This window comes from Gymnoscopelus braueri (assembly GCF_963280865.1).
Source record: "Gymnoscopelus braueri genome assembly, contig: SUPER_24_unloc_1, whole genome shotgun sequence".
NCBI lineage: Eukaryota > Metazoa > Chordata > Actinopteri > Myctophiformes > Myctophidae > Gymnoscopelus > Gymnoscopelus braueri.
The window spans coordinates 1,033,535-1,055,444 of NW_027660989.1; the positions used below are offsets into that span (position 1 = coordinate 1,033,535).

General features: G+C 39.6%; 2 protein-coding genes across 4 annotated transcripts in view; both read right to left on the reverse strand.

The window, feature by feature from the left end:
• The window catches only part of LOC308080976 (uncharacterized protein), a 1,029,623-nt gene that overhangs the window by 999,545 nt on the left and 8,168 nt on the right, over positions 1 to 21,910 (reverse strand). For all 3 annotated transcript variants that reach the window (XM_080457384.1, XM_080457383.1, XM_080457385.1), the window contains exon 2: positions 21,118 to 21,231. In XM_080457384.1, coding sequence (XP_080313510.1) covers positions 21,118 to 21,185 — 68 coding nt within the window. In that variant the 5' untranslated portion in view covers positions 21,186 to 21,231. The remainder of the gene's footprint in view (positions 1 to 21,117; positions 21,232 to 21,910) is intronic.
• On the reverse strand, positions 1,217 to 18,418 carry LOC308080975 (uncharacterized protein; the record flags this gene model as incomplete). The annotated part of the gene is made up of 7 exons (XM_080457382.1): positions 1,217 to 1,446; positions 2,223 to 2,275; positions 12,090 to 12,203; positions 13,286 to 13,399; positions 14,644 to 14,757; positions 16,064 to 16,177; positions 18,387 to 18,418. The coding sequence occupies 7 exons, from the start codon at positions 18,416 to 18,418 to the stop codon at positions 1,217 to 1,219; spliced, it is 771 nt and encodes a 256-aa protein (XP_080313508.1).

Below are 21,910 nucleotides of genomic sequence, written 5' to 3' on the forward strand. Positions count from 1 at the left end.
TGTCCTTTTTAGACATGTTTACAACCTGTTAGAATAAATATTTATAATGAACATTCTCATGTTTTAGCTGCTTCATATTTATGTACAGTGTATGATTATAATTATTAGGGGGGGAGGGGGGGGGTACTGTATACATATGGCACATTCAAACTTCATAAACCCACAGTTTTTGGCCAATTGTTTCTTTTCTTTTACTCCTTAGTTTTGTCACTATATCTTTAACTTCATTTATATTGAACATTTAACATGTTTAGCTGCTCCACATTTATGTGTGATTTGAGAAAATACATCTTGAATCAAATGTGTTAATATCTCTACATTGTGACTATTATGGGCGATTTGAATGATGGGGTTTACAGTGAGTGTACTACTGGTGACAGTGAGTGTACATATACACAGTGTGGTCCCTGGAGGGAGGATGGACATTTAGTGGCCGTCTCCATCATCAAAGTTTGCCCTCTGCTCTACGCATACATTCACACTTTCTTAACCCACTGTTTTTATTTTTGGCCAATATTGATTTTTACTCTTTAAAAAAAAACAAATCACCCAAATTTGTTATTATGTCAATACATTCCCCACACATTTCTGTGTTTCCTCTAGTGTAGCCGACGTCTGGAAAACCAGTCAACAGCTGGGAACCAGGCAGATGGCGTCAGCAAACCTTTAAAAACAACAAAGGGCTAAACAAAGGCCGTTTGAAGTTTTCCCATCACCATCCCCTTCTGATAAGACAACAGAACCAGGAAAGGGGGGAGAAAGCAGGTCTCGACGATCGTTCAACCAAATGGTCAAGTCATCTCCGCTTGTGCAATCAGAGAGGTCGCACTGCCCCCTGTGTGAACTCCCCCACACACGCACACACCTACACACACACACACACACACACACACACACACACACACACAGAGACAGAGACACCCCCCCTTTCCTCTATCTCTCTCTCTCTCTCTCTCTTTGTAGCGCATTGGAAACCATGTTTCGCCACATGTTTTCGACAAGTGACCTCATGGAGAGACATGTGGACAATAATGGACAATAATGTGAAAATGTATTACTATGCTGTATTTCCAGATGTATGCCTGGTGTGTAGAAGTGACCTGGGCATGGCCCAATGCCCTGAAGGGTTTTTCCCTCCCCTGTGCCCCAAAGTCAGCAATCTCACATCAGATAAGGAATTAACATAGAAAAGGACTTGTAACACTTCAAAAGGACTTTAGGGTATAAAGATCCCACACAGACCACACTCTTTGCTCAACGCCGCCAAGGGAAGACCATCCCTGGCTCTAGCCACCACTAGCAAACGGAGGGAGGAGGTGAACAACCTCTGTTGACCCGTTTCGCAGCTCTCCGACGAGGAGACGTCCACGGGGCAGCCGCAGCCGCTCCGTAGCAGAGGCCGACCAGAGGCCTCCTCATCTCTCTCGTCTCCACCGCCACCGCGCACTGACCACCAGAGCAGTTAGTGCGTCCTGTTTCAGCGGAGACCACTGCCACCATCGATGCTAACTCAGTCTGCCATTACACTGAGCTTCCCGAACTCTGCGATCACTCGCTAGAACAGTGCCAAGTTGGGCTTTAGGGCGCGCCTGTGTATCTTTCTCTAATCCGGGTCCGGGTCTAAAGGTGTGTTGAACCATTTGATTTGTGCATTAATCTTAAGGCGACGTTACTGTGTTTACAAGAGAATATCTGTTATAGTTGAGCATAACTCAGAAGGTATTACAATAATGCATTCCCAATGCGATTCCTTCTTTTCCTCTCTGTAACTTTTCTTTCTCCTGTTTTTTTTATCTCCCCACATTTAACCGCATACACAACATAAGTTTCTGTTTCCCAAGCTTTACTTTATAAATACTTGTAACGGTGAAGTCTGAATAAACCCATTTTATTGTAACTTGAAAGCAATGATTTTTGGTCTCTTTTGTTGAACCAGTTAAAGATGATCTCTCTCTGATTGAAGACATTTATATAAACCTGTCCAAGAACTCACGTTACATTACAGTGACGTAAGTTTCAATAATAATAATATATATATATATATATATATATATATATATATATATATGTATGTATTATTATATTGTAATAAATTCATAAATTATATTTATATGGTTTATGAGATAATTACGTCCTGTGTACATATGCTGTGATATCATCCGGCGTAGTTATTACACTAGTATTGAATCCTATTTGCTCAGCCGCCAGTTAGGAGCCCCCACCAGGAGGACGTAGCGCCAGACAAACCCTGTATTCTAAACTGCTTGGCCTACGGCTATGTCATAAAAACAGGGGTTTTATTGTTTTGATAAGTTTAAAAAACAAACCTAAAAACAAAAGCAGTTGAATAATTAAAGACAGGTGTATAATATGAAGTAAATAAAAAATAACCAAAATATTCAACTTAAAACAAGCCTTTCTAATGCATCTGAGGTCAAATAACTACCAAAATAAATCATAAAATGAGATTAAGACAAACAACTGTAGCCTACTGTTCTGCTACCCAACTTTAGCACGTAACATCCCCATTCTGGACATGTGATAATAGACAAACATTCGGCTTTATCAGATCTACAAGCAAACATTGTGTGAAGAAAATAAATGAGGGGGTCAAGGATAGACCCTGAGGGTCCCTGATCATAGCAGTATATAGGGTTTAAATGGTTAACTGAAGGTAAGAACTAACAACAGAAAAAAAAGAACAGAACTGAACGGACAAACACGACTCACCAGGACATACAGTATTATGTTTATATAGCAGTACACCCATTAAGGTCATTCCTCAGAAATAAACCTGACAGGGTGATTAGACCCCAACAATTTGATTTATTTAAAAACTATTTCATTGCTTACGGTAATGAAAGTAGTCCGTTAATTTATGCGTCCAGTGAAACATGGTCGTCTCGGAAAACAACAGGAAGTGTTGATTAAATAGGATCAATATTTACTGCATTGTCTATTCGCTTCAAATGTTTAAAAAAATATTACTGAGAGTTTAGCTGTAAATTATAAAATTAGATTGTGTGTTTGTTTACATGGCTCACATGTTGGAAACGGATAAAATCAAGCAGCACAGTTTGATGATGTTGAGCCATGTGCTCCGAGTCTTTGATTAGACAGCGGTCTGTTATTGAGGTCAGTGGTAATTTTTTCAACCAAAAAAAATAACAGACCGATGAATTCAGTAATTGACCAATCAAAATCAAGCATTCAACCAAGCTGTGTTAATAAATGGGTATCAGCAAGTGAAATATACAAAGACTGCAACTAATACAAAACGCTGGTGCCAGGCTTTTCACACACACTAAGATAATTGAACACATTGCACCAGCCGTTGTTGCCCTTCACTAATCTGAGTTCCCAGAAGTTTTCGCTAGCTCTCGCATACAAACGGGAGGGTCGAGGAACTTCTGGGCCAGAACCCCTGTATTTGTGGGCGGGATGTAACTTACGCTCAGAATCTGAGCGGACACGCGTCTTACCGGTCTGAGAGCTGTGCAACTCGTCTAAACAGTCCGACGAGAGGCAAACAGCAGTACACAACAATGGCAGCCCGTCGCTCCTATTTACATGCAACACCCACTGCATGTGGATCCCGCCCTCTTTTCTTCATTGGCTGTTGATTTGAATCAGAACGCAGTGGCCGCGCCCCTGCTGTCCAGGCTTTGAGCCGAAGCCTACCAGACTAGCCCTTCACTGGTTACCTGTGAGTTTTAGAACAGATTTTTAAGATTTTACTTTTTGTTTTTAAATCCCTGAATGGTCAGGCTCTTGCCTATATCTGTGATCGTTTAACTCCCTATGAGCCTGGCCGCTGCCTGAGATCCTCCAGCAGGCCCTACTGATGGTTCCAAAGTCTCAGCTTGTCAACTAGTCCGGCTTGTCAGCCCGGTCACTAAGGGTGACCAGGCTTTTGTGGTGTGGTCCCCTCAGCTTCCCTTTGCCTCAGGCAGGTAAACTCAGTCAGAAGTCCTCTTTTACATCTCTTCTTAAACTCGCTTCTAACGTACAGCTTTTTCTTAATAGTTGTAACTATTATTTTATGTTGTTTATCTTAATTTAGGATTTTACTCACTTGTATTATCAGTTTTACAGTAAAGCACTTTGTAACTTGTTTTTGAAAGGTGCTATAAAAATTAAGTATTTTCATTACTAGTAGTAGTAGTATTAGTATTATTAGTATTATTAGTATTATTAGGTCTATTATAAAGCATCTCTCTGACACTTGTTCTAAAACCTTTTCATGTCAAGGACCGCCAATTTAATATGTATTTGACGCAGACCTCTGAAAAGATTATGTGCCAGGGACACCCATACAAGATTTGTGTTAAAATGTTTGAAAAATATTAAAAATCTTTTTCAAACATTTTCAGGATCTTTTGAAAATAACAGATCTATAAGTTCACAACGCGTCGTTATGCGACAGGTTGTAACTTGTGAGCTTGTAGATCGGCCGATGTACAGTACAGTATATGTTTAAAGTGGTTAGAATGATTTTGATCAGGACCCCCTGGGTGTCTAAAGATCTTTTGGAAATAGCAGATCTACAAGCTCACTATTTGTCGCATCGCGACACATTGTGAGCTTGTAGATCGGCTATTTTCCAATGGCCAAAATGAATATAGGGCTGAAGTGGTTAATGTATGTTTTGTGATAATAATCAAAATCTGCAAAGTAACTAAGTTTTCAAATAATTGTAGTGAAGTAAAAGTACCATATTTGCCTCTGAGATGTAGTGGAGTAGAAGTAAAAATACTGAAAATTGGAAATACTCTAGTAAAAGTACCTCAAAATTAGACTTAAGTACAGTACTTGAGTAAATTGACTTAGTTACTTTACACCACTGTAGACGAGTGGTTATCAAAGTGGGGTCCGGGGACCCCCAGGGGTCCTTAAGGGGGTTCCAGGGGGTGCCCGGAAAAAATATTTCCAGATGAGGGTCTGTGGCCGCATGTGGCCACAGGCCACATATATATTTGGGGGTCCTTGACATGATAAGGTTTGAGAACTAACATTAAATATATATTTTTCACCAAATAACACTTTCCAAAGATGATTCAAATCAGCAGGAGGGGTGAAATCCCAAAACGGCGTTGGCGCCCGCCACGACTCCGCCGCGCCTCCGCCACTGACCCAACCAGGATGAACATCACACACAGTGCAATCGTCCTTCACTTGTACGGTTAATTCAATATGAATTCAGTATTCATACACCCTCTGCATGTACAATGCATCCTCCATCACGTGTTCACAACACTTTTGTTTAATTCAAACTATTTCACACAGACAAAAGACGGCACATAACAGAATGAATGACAAGCAGGAGATCAATAAAATGATATAAAACAAACACACACGGCCGGTGGTTTCGGCATGTGTGCTGTCCCAGGCATCTAGTTTATTATAGATAGGTTTGACACCCCCTAGTGGGGTGTATTGTTTGCATTTAATGTTGACTTGTGATGTGCAATTAGGAAAACTAATTTCATGTGTGCGCTGTTTAGCTAATTGATGCAAGTAATTTCAGATGTGCAGTACAGGAGTAGTCAGTTTCTTCTCCAGCAGCCAAGGAGCAAACACACACACGCACACAAGCTGCTACTGCCTTTCTTTGTTTTTGGGAGTAGCTCTGTCCCGACACATCGTTTTTGTCCCTAGGGACTTTAGCCCCGCCCCCCTATAAATAAGAACAGGAGTGAACGCCCACAATTCAACGTCACAGGCCCATTTCTTCCTGAGGCAGTGAGACAGGCAGTCGCATGTTTCTAGCAGAGAGGTGCACAGCCTTTTCCTCAGGAGTTTTGGCCAAGGGGGCGGGGGGGAGAGAGCCTGGCGAGTGCAGTCAAGCACAGAAGTCAAGGCACAGACAGCTTTAGAGGAATATCTTGTGGAGTTTCAATGTTACTATGCATCCCAGAAATATATAGCTTACATGGATTAAAGTTCTCCATAGTGGCGACGGATCCGTAGTGAGGATTATTTATGAGGCTATTTATGAGATCAGTGCAGATATGCAAAATAAATAAATAATGGGGGTGGGGGGGTGGACTACGCCACATAAGGTAGGATCTAATTATTTGTTGACGTGGAAGGACCAGCAGTATTTGACAATAAACGTACGCTCAGGTTCTTTTGCATTAAAATAAGCAGCGGAACACTTGCTATGTTTGCCAATTGGAGATACGAGAGGATTATTTGTCAGTCAAAAAAGTATTTTATCGAGTTGTGACTTTTATCTACGAGAGTCTTAGCGACCAACCCTCCAGTTCGCCCTGGATTGTCACCAGTAAAGCCCGTATTCCTCCAAACATGTACAAATGCAAAATATAAGGTGCTTACCCGCTTGCCTCAAATGTTAACTAAGTGTACGGAGTATTTGTGCAATATGTTAGTGTTTTAATCCCGTCTGTGACCGATTCTGTCGGAAGTTTCTAATGGGTGGTAGTGACAGGGCGCATCCGGTGAAAGCCGGAATTACACTCAATGTAAATAGGAATTAAACTTGGGGGGAAAATGGCGTTCGGCCACAGACGGGATTAAAACACTTTTTTATTGAAAAATATGGACTAATACATTGCACAAATACTCCAGACACCTAGTTAACATTTGGGCCAAGTGAGTAAGCACCTTATATTTTGCATTTGTACATGTTTGGAGAAATACGGCCTTTACTGGTGACATTCCAGGGCGAACTAGGGGGGTGGTCGATCTACGAGAGTCTTGATCTAAGGCTAACAGGTACCAATGCAAATACTCCGCTGCAGTGTTTCATTTGGGAGGTATCATGACAGGTTTTCAAAGCAGTAGGCGGAGGTTTATCGAGAGAAAATCAATTACATTACTCCCCCGTGTGGTCGCGGTCCAGTCAAGTGATAAAAGAAAGGTTCGGACGTGACTGCCATTGAGAGCACAGTCAAAAATAAATGGATATGGGCTTGGCTGAATGAAAAAGTTGAAAAGGGAAAGCCGTTCAGGTCATGTTGCAAAAAGCTCAGAGAACCGGGAGCATGTTTTTGTTGTGTGTGTGTGTGCGTGCGTGCATGCGTGCGTGCGTGCGTGCGTGTGTGTGTGTGTGTGTGCGACTGTGCGCGCGTGCGGGCAACAAAAAGTGCTTTTAGATTCCGCCATAATAATGAACCGGGTCACAAAGCTGCCGTTCGTGCTGTTCAATGTGAGGATGCACGCGTCACGTGTAAACAAAACTCTAAAACAGGGGTCTTCAACGTTTTTCAGGCCAAGGACCCCTTAGCTGAGAGAGAGAGATGAAGCAGGGACCCCCAGTATGTGTTGCAGAACTTTTTCATATATAGATTCAAGGACTTGTTTGACAGCATTATCATCATCAGTTTTGTGACAATTCATTTTTGTTTGTTTGTTTTTGTTTATACATATTCTATTAAAGGTAGGGTAAAAATAAGTGTTAGATAGCTCTATATGCTGATATTACTCATTGCTATATTGTTTGTTCAGTAACAGGAGTCTCCATGTATCTCCAGCACTTTAATTAACAGAAAAGGCATTTTCAGGTCAGGATACCAATTTTATCCATCAAGAATAAAGAACTCAGACAGGATACAGATTAAACAACTGAAATTGGAATTGATGACACTAAGAAATAAGCAGACAAAATTGGAACTGGAACACTATAAAAATGAAGCCGATAAATGGTTTCTATAGTTAGGTTGAGATTGTGTCACCTACCTGAAAATGTATTTTCTGTTTATTAAAGAGCTGGAGAGACATGGAGATTCTTGTTACCGAACAAACACTCTATAGCAATGATTCCTATCAGATTATAGAGCTTTAACCTTTTAACAAAAAGCTTTTTGTTTTAACCCCAAAAATATCACTTACCCTACTTTTAATAATGTAGAATTCACGTACAAATGCAAATGTGCAAATGTCTGAAAATACATATGTATTTTCAGACATTTGCACACAATGCTTAACTTGACCTTTGGCTCTGTACTTGGTCTGCTCTCTTTTTCCACTCTACACCAAATATCTATGCCAAAAGTAGCAGATCTACGAGCCCTCCAAATAGAAAATATTTGAACGGGGGGGTTCAAGGAAATAAAAAGCAATAAATTACATCTGGACCCCCCCCCCCCCTAACGAACAGTCCCTATACCAGCATACATTTCCATTACAAATGAGGAGATAAACACATATAATACCCCCCCCCCCTCAATTACAGTACATTTAGGGCCCAATACAGCATATTTGAATACATTTAGGAGTAAATGACAGATTGCTTTGATATAGAGCTCTCCCACACTCAGTGTTGCCATGTCCTCTAATTATAAGCAAGATTGCCCTTGTTTTTCTGTGAAGGTACTACTGAGTTGTTTGTTGATAGCTTGTAGATCTGCTATTTTCTACTACCACCACCACCACTAGTAATAATATTAACTAGAAAATGTGCTCCTCGGAGCACAAGTCTCCGCCAGCAGACCCGTGCTATTTTAATAGCACGGGTCGTCTTGGTAGAACGGGTCGTCTTGGTAGAATGCGCGTGGTTTTTGGTGTTCTGCAGGGGCGACTGAATATGTAGTGTCTGCATCTAAAAGATGTTCTTCTTGAAGCAATGTGTCATATGGGAGTCGTCGTAAGACTGGTTTGTTCAAATGCTTGTCTGTCTTCTTCATCTTCATTGTCTTGAACAGTTTCAGCAGTTGATTGGTGTGTTTGATCTATGTCAGTTTTCTCTAGTGCTACATAATGTATTTGATCAAGGCGGCCAATTGTTACAGTATTAAGATTTCGGCCTTGTTGTGGGATCAATTCAACTCTATAGTCCTCTTCTGTGTTACTGTTGTAGATGAGTATGCTTTCTTAGCTTTGGCCTTCTGCGCCTTTGCTTGACCAATGTTAGGTGTTCTCAAGAGGGACACACACACACGCACGGACGGGTGATTTGTACTGGAAGGTACTGTTCCAATCAAGACTGATTGATCCTGTCTTACCTCACTTCAAAAGGCATAAATGGCCTTTTGAAGTGACACACCTATTTATAGGATTTTATTTCGTCATGCGTCCCTCTAGCCAATCAAAGGCATTGGTGTCAACATATTGACACGTGTCACGTGGAGCTTGACCAATGTTAGCTTGGCTAGGGGCCATGCTAACACACGGCGGGACGAAGCGAAAACATACTCTTAATTTCATTCCTTCTCTCTGTTTCTTAGCTTTGGCCTTCTGCGCCTTTGCGTCTTCATCAGGTTTCAGATGCTCATTTGCTGCTTCTTTAGTTTGCATAATGGGAGTTAGTTACATTGTGTGATCTCAGCCTCCTATTTATATATTTATATTACATATTGTGATGTCACGTAAAACTGACCAATGTTAGGTGTTCTCAGAGGAACACACACACGCACGGACGGGTGATTTGTACTGCAAGGTACTGTTGGTAGAATGTGCGTGGTTTTTGGTGTTCTGCAGGGGCGACTGAATATGTAGTGTTTGCATCTAAAGAATGTTCTTCTTGAAGCAATGTGTCATATGGGAGTGGTCGTAATTGACTGGTTTGTTCAAATACTTGTCTGTCTTCTTCATCTTCATTGTTGTCTTGAACAGTTTCAGCAGTTGATTGGTGTGTTTGATCTATGTCAGTTTTCTCTAGTGCTACATGTATTTGATCAAGGTGGCCAATTGTTACAGTATTAAGACTTCGGCCTTGTTGTTGTGGGATCAATTCAACTCTATAGTCCTCTTCTGTGTTACTGTTGTAGATGAGTATGCTTTCTTAGCTTTGGCCTTCTGCGCCTTTGCTTGACCAATGTTAGGTGTTCTCAGAGGGACACACACACGCACGGACGGGTGATTTGGACTGGAAGGTACTGTTCCAATCAAGACTGATTGATCCTGTCTTACCTCACTTCAAGAAACGTAAACGGCTTTTTGAAGTGACACACCTATTTATAGGATTTTATTTCGTCATGCGTCCCTCTAGCCAATCAAAGGCATTGGTGTCAACATATTGACACGTGTCACGTGGAGCTTGACCAATGTTAGCTTGGCTAACAATGTTTGCTCACACACGGCGAGACGAAGCGAAAACATACTCTCCACCTACGGCGGAGACAATAACTAGAAAAAGTGCTCCTCAGAGCACAGGTCTCCGCCAGGTCAGGTAGGTTATTGTGGCCTCCTGGTGGCGCTATAATAGGCCAATGTGAAAAGGCTGGCATTTCTTCTTAGGCCTTTCACGGCAAACGGACACTTTATTCATGATTTGAGGCATTTTGTTCAAAAATGGGTATTGCTAAGTTGTATGGATTTAAACTTGTAACAGAGTATTTCTATATTGCAATATTGGTACTTAACTTAAGTAACGACTTTGAGTACTTTTTCCACCACTGCCAAAATATATCGCCTATATAGTAAACTATAATAGCTGTTCAAACGGCTTTTCAGGTAATAATGCTGCTTCAAGGTGATGCCTTCCTGTGCTATTGAAGTGGTATATGCTAATGACAGCATATGGAAGTTTCGAAGTAGTTCACACGTCTATTTACCAATAGATATGTCACACTTAATCAGTATTCCCATTCCACGTACATCACCAGCGCAATAGAGATGGGATGTATGGCTCTTTGAAGGGATTCGTTCCTTTCATAGAGCCGTTCAAAAGACTGGCTCATTTATGACTCATTTGTATATTTATATATTTAAAAAACATATATAAATGTATATAAATATATATATACATATTTTTATATTTATATCTCATAACATTATTTATATTTATATTATATGAATATGATCTAATTGATGTTATATCATATATATACAATAATACAACATATAACATTATAATAATATATTATTATATTTAAAAATATATAATAATATAATAGATTACATCATTAATACAATATTTATTATATTATAATATATCATATACATTATAATACATATTATTATAATATATAAAATGATAATCTAACATTTTATTACAATAATTAATTTAATATATCTCTGCTGTCCAGCAGGAACCAGCTACCTCCAAAACACTAATTTTTTAGTTAGCTGGTTTCTGCTTGACAGCGACAATATAATAAATGTATATATAATATAACATATGCATAATATACTATGTTATAATTACCAATGCCAAACACATCAATCACCTACATAGCAGAAATCACACACCCTCACAAACCCGCATCCTACAAATATCCAGCCACTGCCAACTCTCTGTCCACCATGACATCTACAGTATGTCATTCTTTCTTGTTGGCTTGAAACCATCTCTTGTAAGTTTTTGTGTGTGTAGATTTATTCAGTCATGAAATCTACTTTGTTTGAGAATTGTTTTGTGATATATGTGGGATGCTTAATGACTTTAATGATTGATTGCTTGCCTTGTGTGGGGTAGAGTGTTACATTATGGGAAAACTACTAAATGCTTAGTATGTGCTTGTTATGTTATTGAGCTGATTGTGTATTTTTTGTGTTTCTGTTCTACAGTTTAACTCCTTGTATAGTAAAGTTGACCACCGGCATCTTGATAAAAGCAAACTGAGATGAATCCTGACTTTCATTGAACGGAGTTTGGCTGACTGTTGATTTGTGTCAGGGACGACACACAGAACAGTACAATATATATATTTTTCTTCTTCACTAAGTTAGTTAAGTATGATCTTGTTAGTCATGTGACAATGACTCTTAAAAAGCTTTTGATAAACCCTTCCATATGTGTGATGAACTCCCACACCCAATCAACCCCAATGATTTCACATGTTGAGAGGCCTACATAGAGAGCCTGCTTCCAAAAGCGCTTTGTCTTCTGCCCATTGAGGCCAACATGAATGCATTTGTGGACACACACACACACACACACACACACACACACACACACACACACACACACACACACACACACACACACACACACACACACACACACACACACACACAGTTGTATCATAATGGATGCTGCTTTCTGCTGGTTCTTGGATGTGATGAGTACAATGGCAATACTATAAATAGTCAGAAAATTATCTAATTACTTTTTACCTCTGATTAGTAGAGTCTAATAAAATAACATTGTCAATGTTTTTTTTCTGTTAGTTTTATATTCTGACCTCTTATCAGTAGAGTGGTGTCCATCTTTGAAGTCAATAGGTTTACCCATGGACGTGTCACTCTTCATGGAGACACAGCTGGGTACAGGTGACTCTCGTCTTTTCTGATGAACCCTGACAGGATGATAACCAAAATATATATAACCAAAATATATATATAATATATATATATATATATATATATATATATATATATAGAGAGAGAGAGAGAGAGAGAGAGAGAGAGAGAGTCACCTGTACCCAGCTGTGTATATATATATATATATATATATATATATATATATATATATATATATATATATATACCTGATGTACCTGATATATATACCTGATGAAGCCAACACGGCGAAACGCGTCGTGCTAATAAAGCTTAAAAAATGAAGCATTAACTGAGTCTAAGTCCATCGTCATTTAGAGTGTGCGGTTCCTTCCAAAGAGAAGCAGTGGGAAGGTTCCTTTCTTTCTTATATGCATCATCTTGCCAAACCAGCACCTCTACCCTGGATGTGCTCGAGAGCTACCTGATTATATATATATATATATATATATATATATATATATATATATATATATATATATATATATATATATATATATATATATATTAAAAATATGTGTCAACTAGTTATAGTAGTTGGTAGACAAGTGGTGTAGACCAAACAATACAATGATTCCAAGATTGTACCGTTACAGAATACATGGTAATAAAAATCCCAACATGTTGGCCATGATTTATTTCCAACATTTGCAGGAGGGGCCCATTTCACAAAAAAATTACAGATATCATGAATGCAGTGTTAAAAATTAGGTTCCACATTGAGGGGCATCTACACAACACAGAGCCAAATATTATATCTCTTACACCCATTAGGAGGTGTCACTAATGCTACAAAAGTCAATGTCTATTGCGAAAAAATATTTGTCTTCTTCACTAAATTAGTTATGTAGCCTATGATCTTGTTAGTCATGTGACAATGACCTTTAAAAAGGTTTTGATAAACCCTTCCATCTGCCTCTTATTGACTTTACAAATTAGTGGGTGGGGCTTATTTCTTACAAAATAAGCTATATGTGATGAACTCCCACACCCAATAAACCCCAATGAGTTCACATGTTGAGAGGCCTATATAGAGCACACTTCCAAAAGCGCTCTGTCTTCTGCCCAATGTTTTTTCCTGTTAGTTTTACATTCTGACCTCTTATCAGTAGAGTGGTGTCCATCTTTGAAGTCAATAGGTTTACCCATGGACGTGTCACTCTTCATGGAGACACAACTGGGTGCAGGAGACTCTCGTCGTTTCTGATGAACCCTGACAGGATGATAACCAAGATGAAACATTATATTTATTGGGCCAACAAGTCACAGTAATTGGTAGATATGAACTATGGATTTGATTATATTTAAAATAGGACACAACATGTACAGTATATTGTTAAAAATGAATTATAATTATTTATACTTGACAACTTAGATTTCAGATATACTGTCTGCTAGTGAGAATAAAGTGCTTTTTAACATTGTACAGCTAATTATTAAACAATTATATGAGCTGTTTAAACATGTTGTTCAGTATCAAAGTCTAACAACATCAGAATGATATCAGGTCAACACTCACCACACAATGACAGACACATTGATCAGGTGGTTTTAGTGTGTAATAAATGTTGTACATTAACTATTAAAATCTACAGTAAACTGCAGATAAGTAGATGCCCAACTAACTTCAAAACACAGTTTTCACAGATACTCCTACAGATGTTGTACAAAATTCACACAAATCGGTCTTTGGAGTCAAGAGATAAACATGCATTATTCAGATTTGTCATTCAATTCCATTTCATTTCCAACATTTGCAGGAGGGGCCCATTTCACAAAAAAACGACAGCAATCATGAATGCAGTGTTCAAAATTAGGTCCCACATTGAGGGGCCTCTACACAACACAGAGCCAACTAAGATTTCTCTTACACCCATTAGCAGGTGTCACTAATGATACAAAAGTCAATGTCTGTTGCGAAATTAATTTTTTTCTTCTTCACTAAATTATTTAAGTATGATCTTGTCAGTTATGTGACAATGACACTTAAAAAGGTTTTGATAAACCCTTCCATCTGCCTGTTATTGACTTCAGAAATGAGTGGGTGGGGCTTATTTTTTACAATGTGATGAACTCCCACACCCAATCAACCCCAATGATTTCACATGTTGAGAGGCCTACATAGAGCACGCTTCCAAAAACGCTTTGTCTTCTGCCCATTGAGGCCAACAAAAATGCATTTGTGGTGGCACACACACACACACACACACACACACACACACACACACACACACACACACACACACACACACACACACACACACACACACACACACACACACACACACAGTTGTATCATAATGGATGCTGCTCTGGTTCTTGGATGTGATGTTATGGGAGTAAAATGGCAATATTATAAGTCGTCAGAAAAATAGTCTAATTACTTTTTACCTCTGATAAGTAGAGTCTAATAAAATAACATTGTCATGTTTTTTCGTGTTAGTTTTACATTCTGACCTCTTATCAGTAGAGTGGTGTCCATCTTTGAAGTCAATAGGTTTACCCATGGATGTGTCACTCTTCATGGAGACACAGCTGGGTGCAGGACACTCTCGTCGCTTCCGATGAACCCTGACAGGATGATAACCAAAATAACCAGATATGAGTGATCCCACACTGGCCCTCATTTATCAAAGTGGTGTAGACCAAAACAATAGACCCCTTAACAGACGACGTCATACTGATATGAACCAGTATGCGCGAGCAGGCCAGCACCAAATGAAACCCATTCTGTCATGTCTCACTAGGACGCGCCTCACTAGTCAACACACAAGAGGAGGTTGAATGTACTAAATCCAGCGCAACCCAAAACAATATGTTGGGAATTGATTGCATGAAACAATCACCTGTGCGTCCAGTCTCAATGTTGGTAAACAAATAATTGGTCTATACAATGATTCCAAGATTGTACCGTTACGGAATACATGGTAATACAAGTAAAACGCGCGAACGCTGGAAGCGAACGCAGCTTGAAAATATTGTGTATTTACGGACTTGTAATCCGTGTTATTTCACCGTGATGGGGAGAGAACATTGACATTGTGTGTGTGTGTGTGTGTGTGTGTGTGTGTGTGTGTGTGTGTGTGTGTGTGTGTGTGTGTGTGTGTGTGTGTGTGTGTGTGTGTGTGTGTGTGTGTGTGTGTGTGTGTGTGTGTGTGTAGGCTGTTGTGCATTGTAAGCAGAGCATTGTCTAAATTCCTGCACTCTGGCGCACTCGGGTGGCTGCTTACAGGCAGTGCACGCATGTGAGTCACATGAGGGCATGAACACAGACACACAGACACACAGACACACAACCTGAGCAGGGTTACATAGTAAGCTCCACTTGGTCAGAGGCGCGGCTTCGCCGCGCCTCCTTCCGCGTTCGCAATAAATCCCAAAATGTTGGCCATGATTCATTTCCAACATTTGCAGGAAGGGCCCATTTCACAAAAAGTGAGAGAAATCATGAATGCAGTGTTCACAATTAGGTCCCACATTGAGGGGCCTCTACACAACATGGAGCCAAACATGATTTAACTTACATATAGCAACTCCCACACCCAATCAACCACAATGATTTCACATGTTACATAGAGCACACTTCCAAAAGCCAACAAAAATGCATTTCTGGTGGCACACACACACACACACACACACACACACACACACACACACACACACACACACACACACACACACACACACACACACACACACACACACACACACAGTTGTATCATAATGGATGCTGCTCTGGTTCTTGGATGTGATGTTATGGGAGTAAAATGGCAATATTATAAGTCGTCAGACAAATCTGAAAAGTATAATTACTTTTTACCTCTGATAAGTAGAGTCTAATAAAATAGCATTGTCAATGTTAGTTTTACATTCTGACCTCTTATCAGTAGGGTGGTGTCCATCTTTGAAGTCAATAGGTTTACCCATGGATGTATCACTCTTCATGGAGACACAGCTCGGTGCAGGAGACTGTCGTCGTCTTTGATGAACCCTGACAGGATGATAACCAAAATGAAAATGAGCAAAAAATAAAAAAATTCAAACTTTTTTTTGGGGGGGGGGGGGGGGTTAATCCGTCCGTGATGAACAGTGTATGTTTTTTTGCGGTTAATGTTATCTTAACCTTATCAAAGTGGAATATACTCTACACATATGGCACATTCAGACTTTTTTTGGCCAATTATTAGATTTTCTTTTTACTCTTTGGTTTTGTCACTATATCAGTTAACTTCCCCACACATTTTTGTGTTTCCACAGCTGTTGTATCCTACTGGCTCAAGTGCCTGTCCAGCCAGTGGGAGTCACTGTACTGTTGGTGTTTTTGTTTAGGTATTTCTTTATGTTTCTTTTACTATGCTGTATTTTTATTAGGTTATGCTATTGTGATTGTAAAGCACTTTGGGTCAACTTCTGTTGTTTTTTAAATGCGCTATATAAATAAAGGTGACTTGACTTGACTTGACTTGACTAGTGCAGTAAGCAACAAAGATCATCCTCCCTGCCTGGCTTCTCTCCTCTGAACTCGGCCAACTGTGTTCCTATAGACCAGTGTTTCTCAAGGTGGGGTCCGGGGACCCCCAGGGGTCCTCAAGAAGGTTTCAGGGGGTCCCCGGCAAAATAAAAACGTTAATACGGCATCAGTCAGTTTAACCACTTTATCCCTATATGTATCAGCTATTTTCACAAAATCTTGAAAATAAATATGTATTTAATACATATTTTAAACAGCTAACAGTAAAGTTCTCAACGTAACAGGCCTGAAAATTAAGGCCCGGCCCAAAACAATTACCATCAGTTTAGGCCCCGTGATTGCCCGAACCGCCCCCCCCCCCCCCCCCCCCCCCAAATTTTTTGTTATAAATAAAAAAAATAAGAAAATCCCCAGTAGGCACTATAGTGGCTCAAATTATGTGAGTGAATTAGTGAATGTGAGAGAACAGACTTATATTTGCCGAAATGGCAACTTCACATGACTTGTAGCCTTCACATGTCAATAGGCTACAAAACATGCAAAGTTGCACACAAAATTAAGTTAAATCCACATCTTCACACCTTACTCTGCAATCTCTGCCTCTCCCCCTGACTGTCTCGCTTCTCGCTGGCTGCTGCTGCCTGTAATTTATACTTCGACAGTACAATGGTTGTGCACCGAACACGGCAGCAGATCTACAAACCCACAATGCATGGCATCCATGTTGTATTCTGGGCTTGCATATCTGCTATGTTCAGTGCACAGCACCGCCAAGTGACAAAGTACAAATCAAGCTTTTGTCTGCCTCTGCGTCTGTCGTCTGTCTGATTTATGACTCAAATAAGTAACCGATCCCTTCAAGTTCACAACGCATTAGATAGTGATGCATTGTGAGCTTCAGTGAGCTTATAGATCAAATGGCTATTCAGTGCACAATACCAGCTTGAAATTAAGAATAAATCAGGCAACAAGCCAGCGTAGCGGCAGAAGCAACTTTTCTCTGCTGCCCTGCACGTAGTAGCCTCTCCATTAAAAACCCAATCATCCGCAGTAACTCAGCTCTGCACCACATGGACAGCGCTGCTGTTCATAATTAATAAATACACACAAAAACAGAACAGAATTATAAATATTATTATCATTATTTAGGGCCGGGTTCACTAAACTAATGATGTAGGTAACTTTGTTTTCAGATAATGTCTCATAGTAAATTTTTTGTCCTTCATACAATTGTACAGCTAGCTAAATGTTAAACTTTCTGATTATATGACCTGTTTAAACACGTTGTTTGGTATCAAAGTCTAACAACATCATTCAGGATCATATCAGGTCAACACAACACAATGACACAGACATTAGAGGTCAGGTGGTTTTAGTGTCTCTTAAATGTTTTTTTTTTCAATGTGGAATATATTTTCTAAAACCATACATGGGCAACTAGCGGCCCGGGGGCCACATGCAGACCCCACCTTAATGCTGCCCACGGGTCAATATCCAAATACTGATATATTATTGAATTCAGCTGTTTCAATTCCAAGTTTGCAAGTTTACATGACCCACTTTAACTACTACAGTTCATAATTTTTATGTCCAATGTATTTGTGTTTGTTCATAAATGTAATAAGTATTACTAAATGTATTTGGAATTTGAAATAAATAAATTAATTTGACATTTTGAGTGATGGGGTTTACAGTGTACTGGTGAGAGTGCAGATACACAATATGTTACCTGGAGTGAGAACATTTAGTGGCCCTCTCCATCATCAAAGTGTGCCCTCCTCTAGTGGTTTTGTTTTACCCCACCCAATTTTGGCATAATGTCAATACATTCCCCACACATTTCTGCGTTGCACTGCATGTATCCTACTGGCTCACCTGCAAGTGAGGAGCTCCCACCAGGAGGACGTAGCACAGACAAACCCTGTTCTACACTGCTTAGCCTACAGTCATGTTGTAAAAAAATAAGGTTGTTTTGATAAGTTTCAAAAACAAAACAAACAGGCAAACTAAGGCAATTTATAGGTGGAAAAAGTAAATAACAATACATATAAATATTCAATTTAAAGGGTCATGAAACCCAGTTAAGGTTAAAAACTACTGTAGATTAAAAACATGGCAGACTAGTAAGCAACACAGCTGCACCAAAAAAAATAATAATAAGTATGTTAGATTTTCATAGGTCTGTCCAGAGCCAAGGGCATGACAATGTGCAAGCATAATAGACATTATGGACACACCAAAATCTAACACACCCATTATTAATTTGATTAGCTGCAGCTATGTGCTTACATCACTGTGCTATAATGTCAGTGTTATGCAGCCTGCCATGTTTTTACCCTGCTGTAGTTTATAACCTGAAGTGGAAAACAAACAACAAAATCAGCCTCATTCATGCCCCTTCAACAAGCTGTTGGTCAAATAATTAAGAACAGAATTCATAATATGAGATTAGGAGTCAGGAGGACAAACAACTGAGCTGTTCTGCTATCCAACTTAACCACATAGCATAGCATCCCTATTCTGGGCATGTGATAAATGAACATTATGCTATAGCAGATCTACAAGCTCACACCATGTTGTGACACACCAGGACATGCATGCTTATAGTGGTGTAATCATTCCACAACACACTAGACATATGTTTTATACAGCAGTTCACCCATTCTATTTTAATCCTGATTTGCCCAATTGAGACAGCTAGCCAAGGTCAGGCCATTCCCCCTGCAGACCTAGAAAAGCTATCCATGCTTTTATGTCCTTCAGACTTGACTATTGTCATGCACTTAATTCGGGTATCAGCAAGTGAAATATGCAAAGACTAAAACTGATCCAAAACGCTGCTGCCAGGCTGTTGACACACACTAAGAGAATTAAACACATTACACCAGTCCTTGCTGCCCTTTAATGGTTACCTGTGAGTTTAAGAATTGATTTTTAAGATTTAACTTTTTGTCTTTAAATCCCTGAATGGTCAGGCTCTTGCCTTTATCTGTGATCTTTTAACTCCCTATGAGCCTGGCCGCTGCCTGAGATCCTCCAGCAGGACCTACTGATGGTTCCAAAGTCTCAGCTTGTCACAAAAGACGAGGCTTTTGTGGTGTGGTCCCCTCAGCTGTGCAACTCCCTGCCTGGGGATCTCAGGCAGCCAAACTCAGTCAGTCCTCTTCTAAATCTCTTCTTAAACTCGCTTCTATCGTACAGATTTTTCTTAATTGTTGTAACTATTATTTTTTGTTGTACCTAGGATTGTACTCACTTTTATTATCAGTTTTACAGTAAAGCACGTTGTAACTTGTTTTTGAAAGGTGCTATACAAATAAAGTATTTGTATTACTAGTAGTAGTAGTATTAGTAGTATTATTAGTAGTAGTTCTATTATATGGCATCTATCGGGCACTTGTTCTAAAACCTTTTCATGTCAAGGACCACCAATTTAATATGTATTTGACCGCAGACCCGCCTCTGAAAAGATTATGTGCCAGGGACACCCATACAAGATTTGTGTTAAAATGTTTGAACAATATTACAAATATTTTTCAAACATTTTCAGGATCTTTTGAAAATAGCAGATCTACAAGTTCACAACGCGTCGCTATGCGACAGGTTGTAACTTGTGAGCTTGTAGATCGGCCGATGTACAGTACAGTATATGGTTAAAGTGGTTAGAATGATTTGGATCAGGATCCCCTGGGTGTCTAAACAACTTTTGGAAATAGCAGATCTACAAGCTCACAATGTGTCGCATCGCAACGCATTGTGAGCTTGTAGATCGGCTATTTTCCAATGGCCAAAATGAATATAGAAGTGGTTAATGTATGTTTTGTGATAATAATGAAAATCTGCAAAGTAACTAGTAACTACATTTTTCAAATAATTGTAGTGAAGTAAAAGTGCCATATTTGCCTCTGAGATGTAGTGGAGTAGAAGTAAAAGTACTGAAAATTGGAAATACTCTAGTAAAGTAAAAGTACCTCAAAATTGTACTTAAGTACAATACAGTACTTGAGTAATTTTTACTTAGTTACTTTACACCACTGTAGACCAGTGGTTATCAAAGTGGGGTCCGGGGACCCCCAGGGGTCCTCAAGGGGGTTCCAGGGGGAGCCCGGCAAAAATAGCTAATGAGGCATCAGTCAGTTTAACCACTTTATCCCTATATACAGCTTTTTTCACAAAATCTTGAAAATCTTGAAAACATAACATCACACACAGTGCAATCTTCCATCACTTGTACGGTTAATTCAATATGAATTCAGTATTTATACTCGCGCACACACACACGCACACACACACGCACGCACGCACGCACGCGCACTCAAGCACGCACGCATACACGCGCACTCACGCACTCACGCACGCACACACGCACGCACGCACACACGCACAAAACCAGCTGCTTCTCTGGTTATTAGATATGATGTTTTGAGAGGAAAAAAATGCATTATTATGAATAGTCAGACCTCTGATCAGTAGAGTGGTGTCCATCTTTGAAGTCAATCTGTCCATCCTTGGACGTGTCACTCGTCATGGAGACACAGCTGGGTACAGGAGACTCTGGTCTCTGCTGATGAACCCTGACAGGATGAGAAGCAAGATGAAACATTATATTTAGTCACAGTAGTTGGTAGACATCGAAATATGGATCCAGTTATATTTCAAATACTGTAGGATACACAACATGTAAAGTAAATTGTTAAATAAATGATCATTAGTCATATTTGATTTCAGACGTACTGTCGCACGCAGATTTCTACCAAACAAAATGTTTGGTAGAAATGTATTTTTGATTTTCTTAAAAACTAAGTTTTCACTACTCCGACAGATACTGTATGGTGTGGAGGGGGGAAATGAGGGGGTCAAAGACAGACAGATATGGTGTGGAGGGGGGAAATGAGGGGGTCAAAGACAGACCCCTAAGGGTGCCTGGTCCTAGAAGTATATAGGGTTTAAGTGGTTAACTGAAGGTTTTTGAAATTGTACAGCTAAAGGTTACAATTTATGATTGTATGAGTTGTTTAAACATGTTGTTCAGTATCAAAGTCTAACAACATCATTCAGGATCATATCAGGTCAACACAACACAATGACAGACACATAGAGGTCAAGCGGTTTTAGTGTCTATTAAATGTTGTACATTAACCACTATAATCTAGAGTAAACTGCAGAGAAACACTCCCTGTCCTTTTTAGACATGTTTACAACCTGTAAATATGCATTTATAATGAACATTTAACATGTTTTAGCTGCTTCATA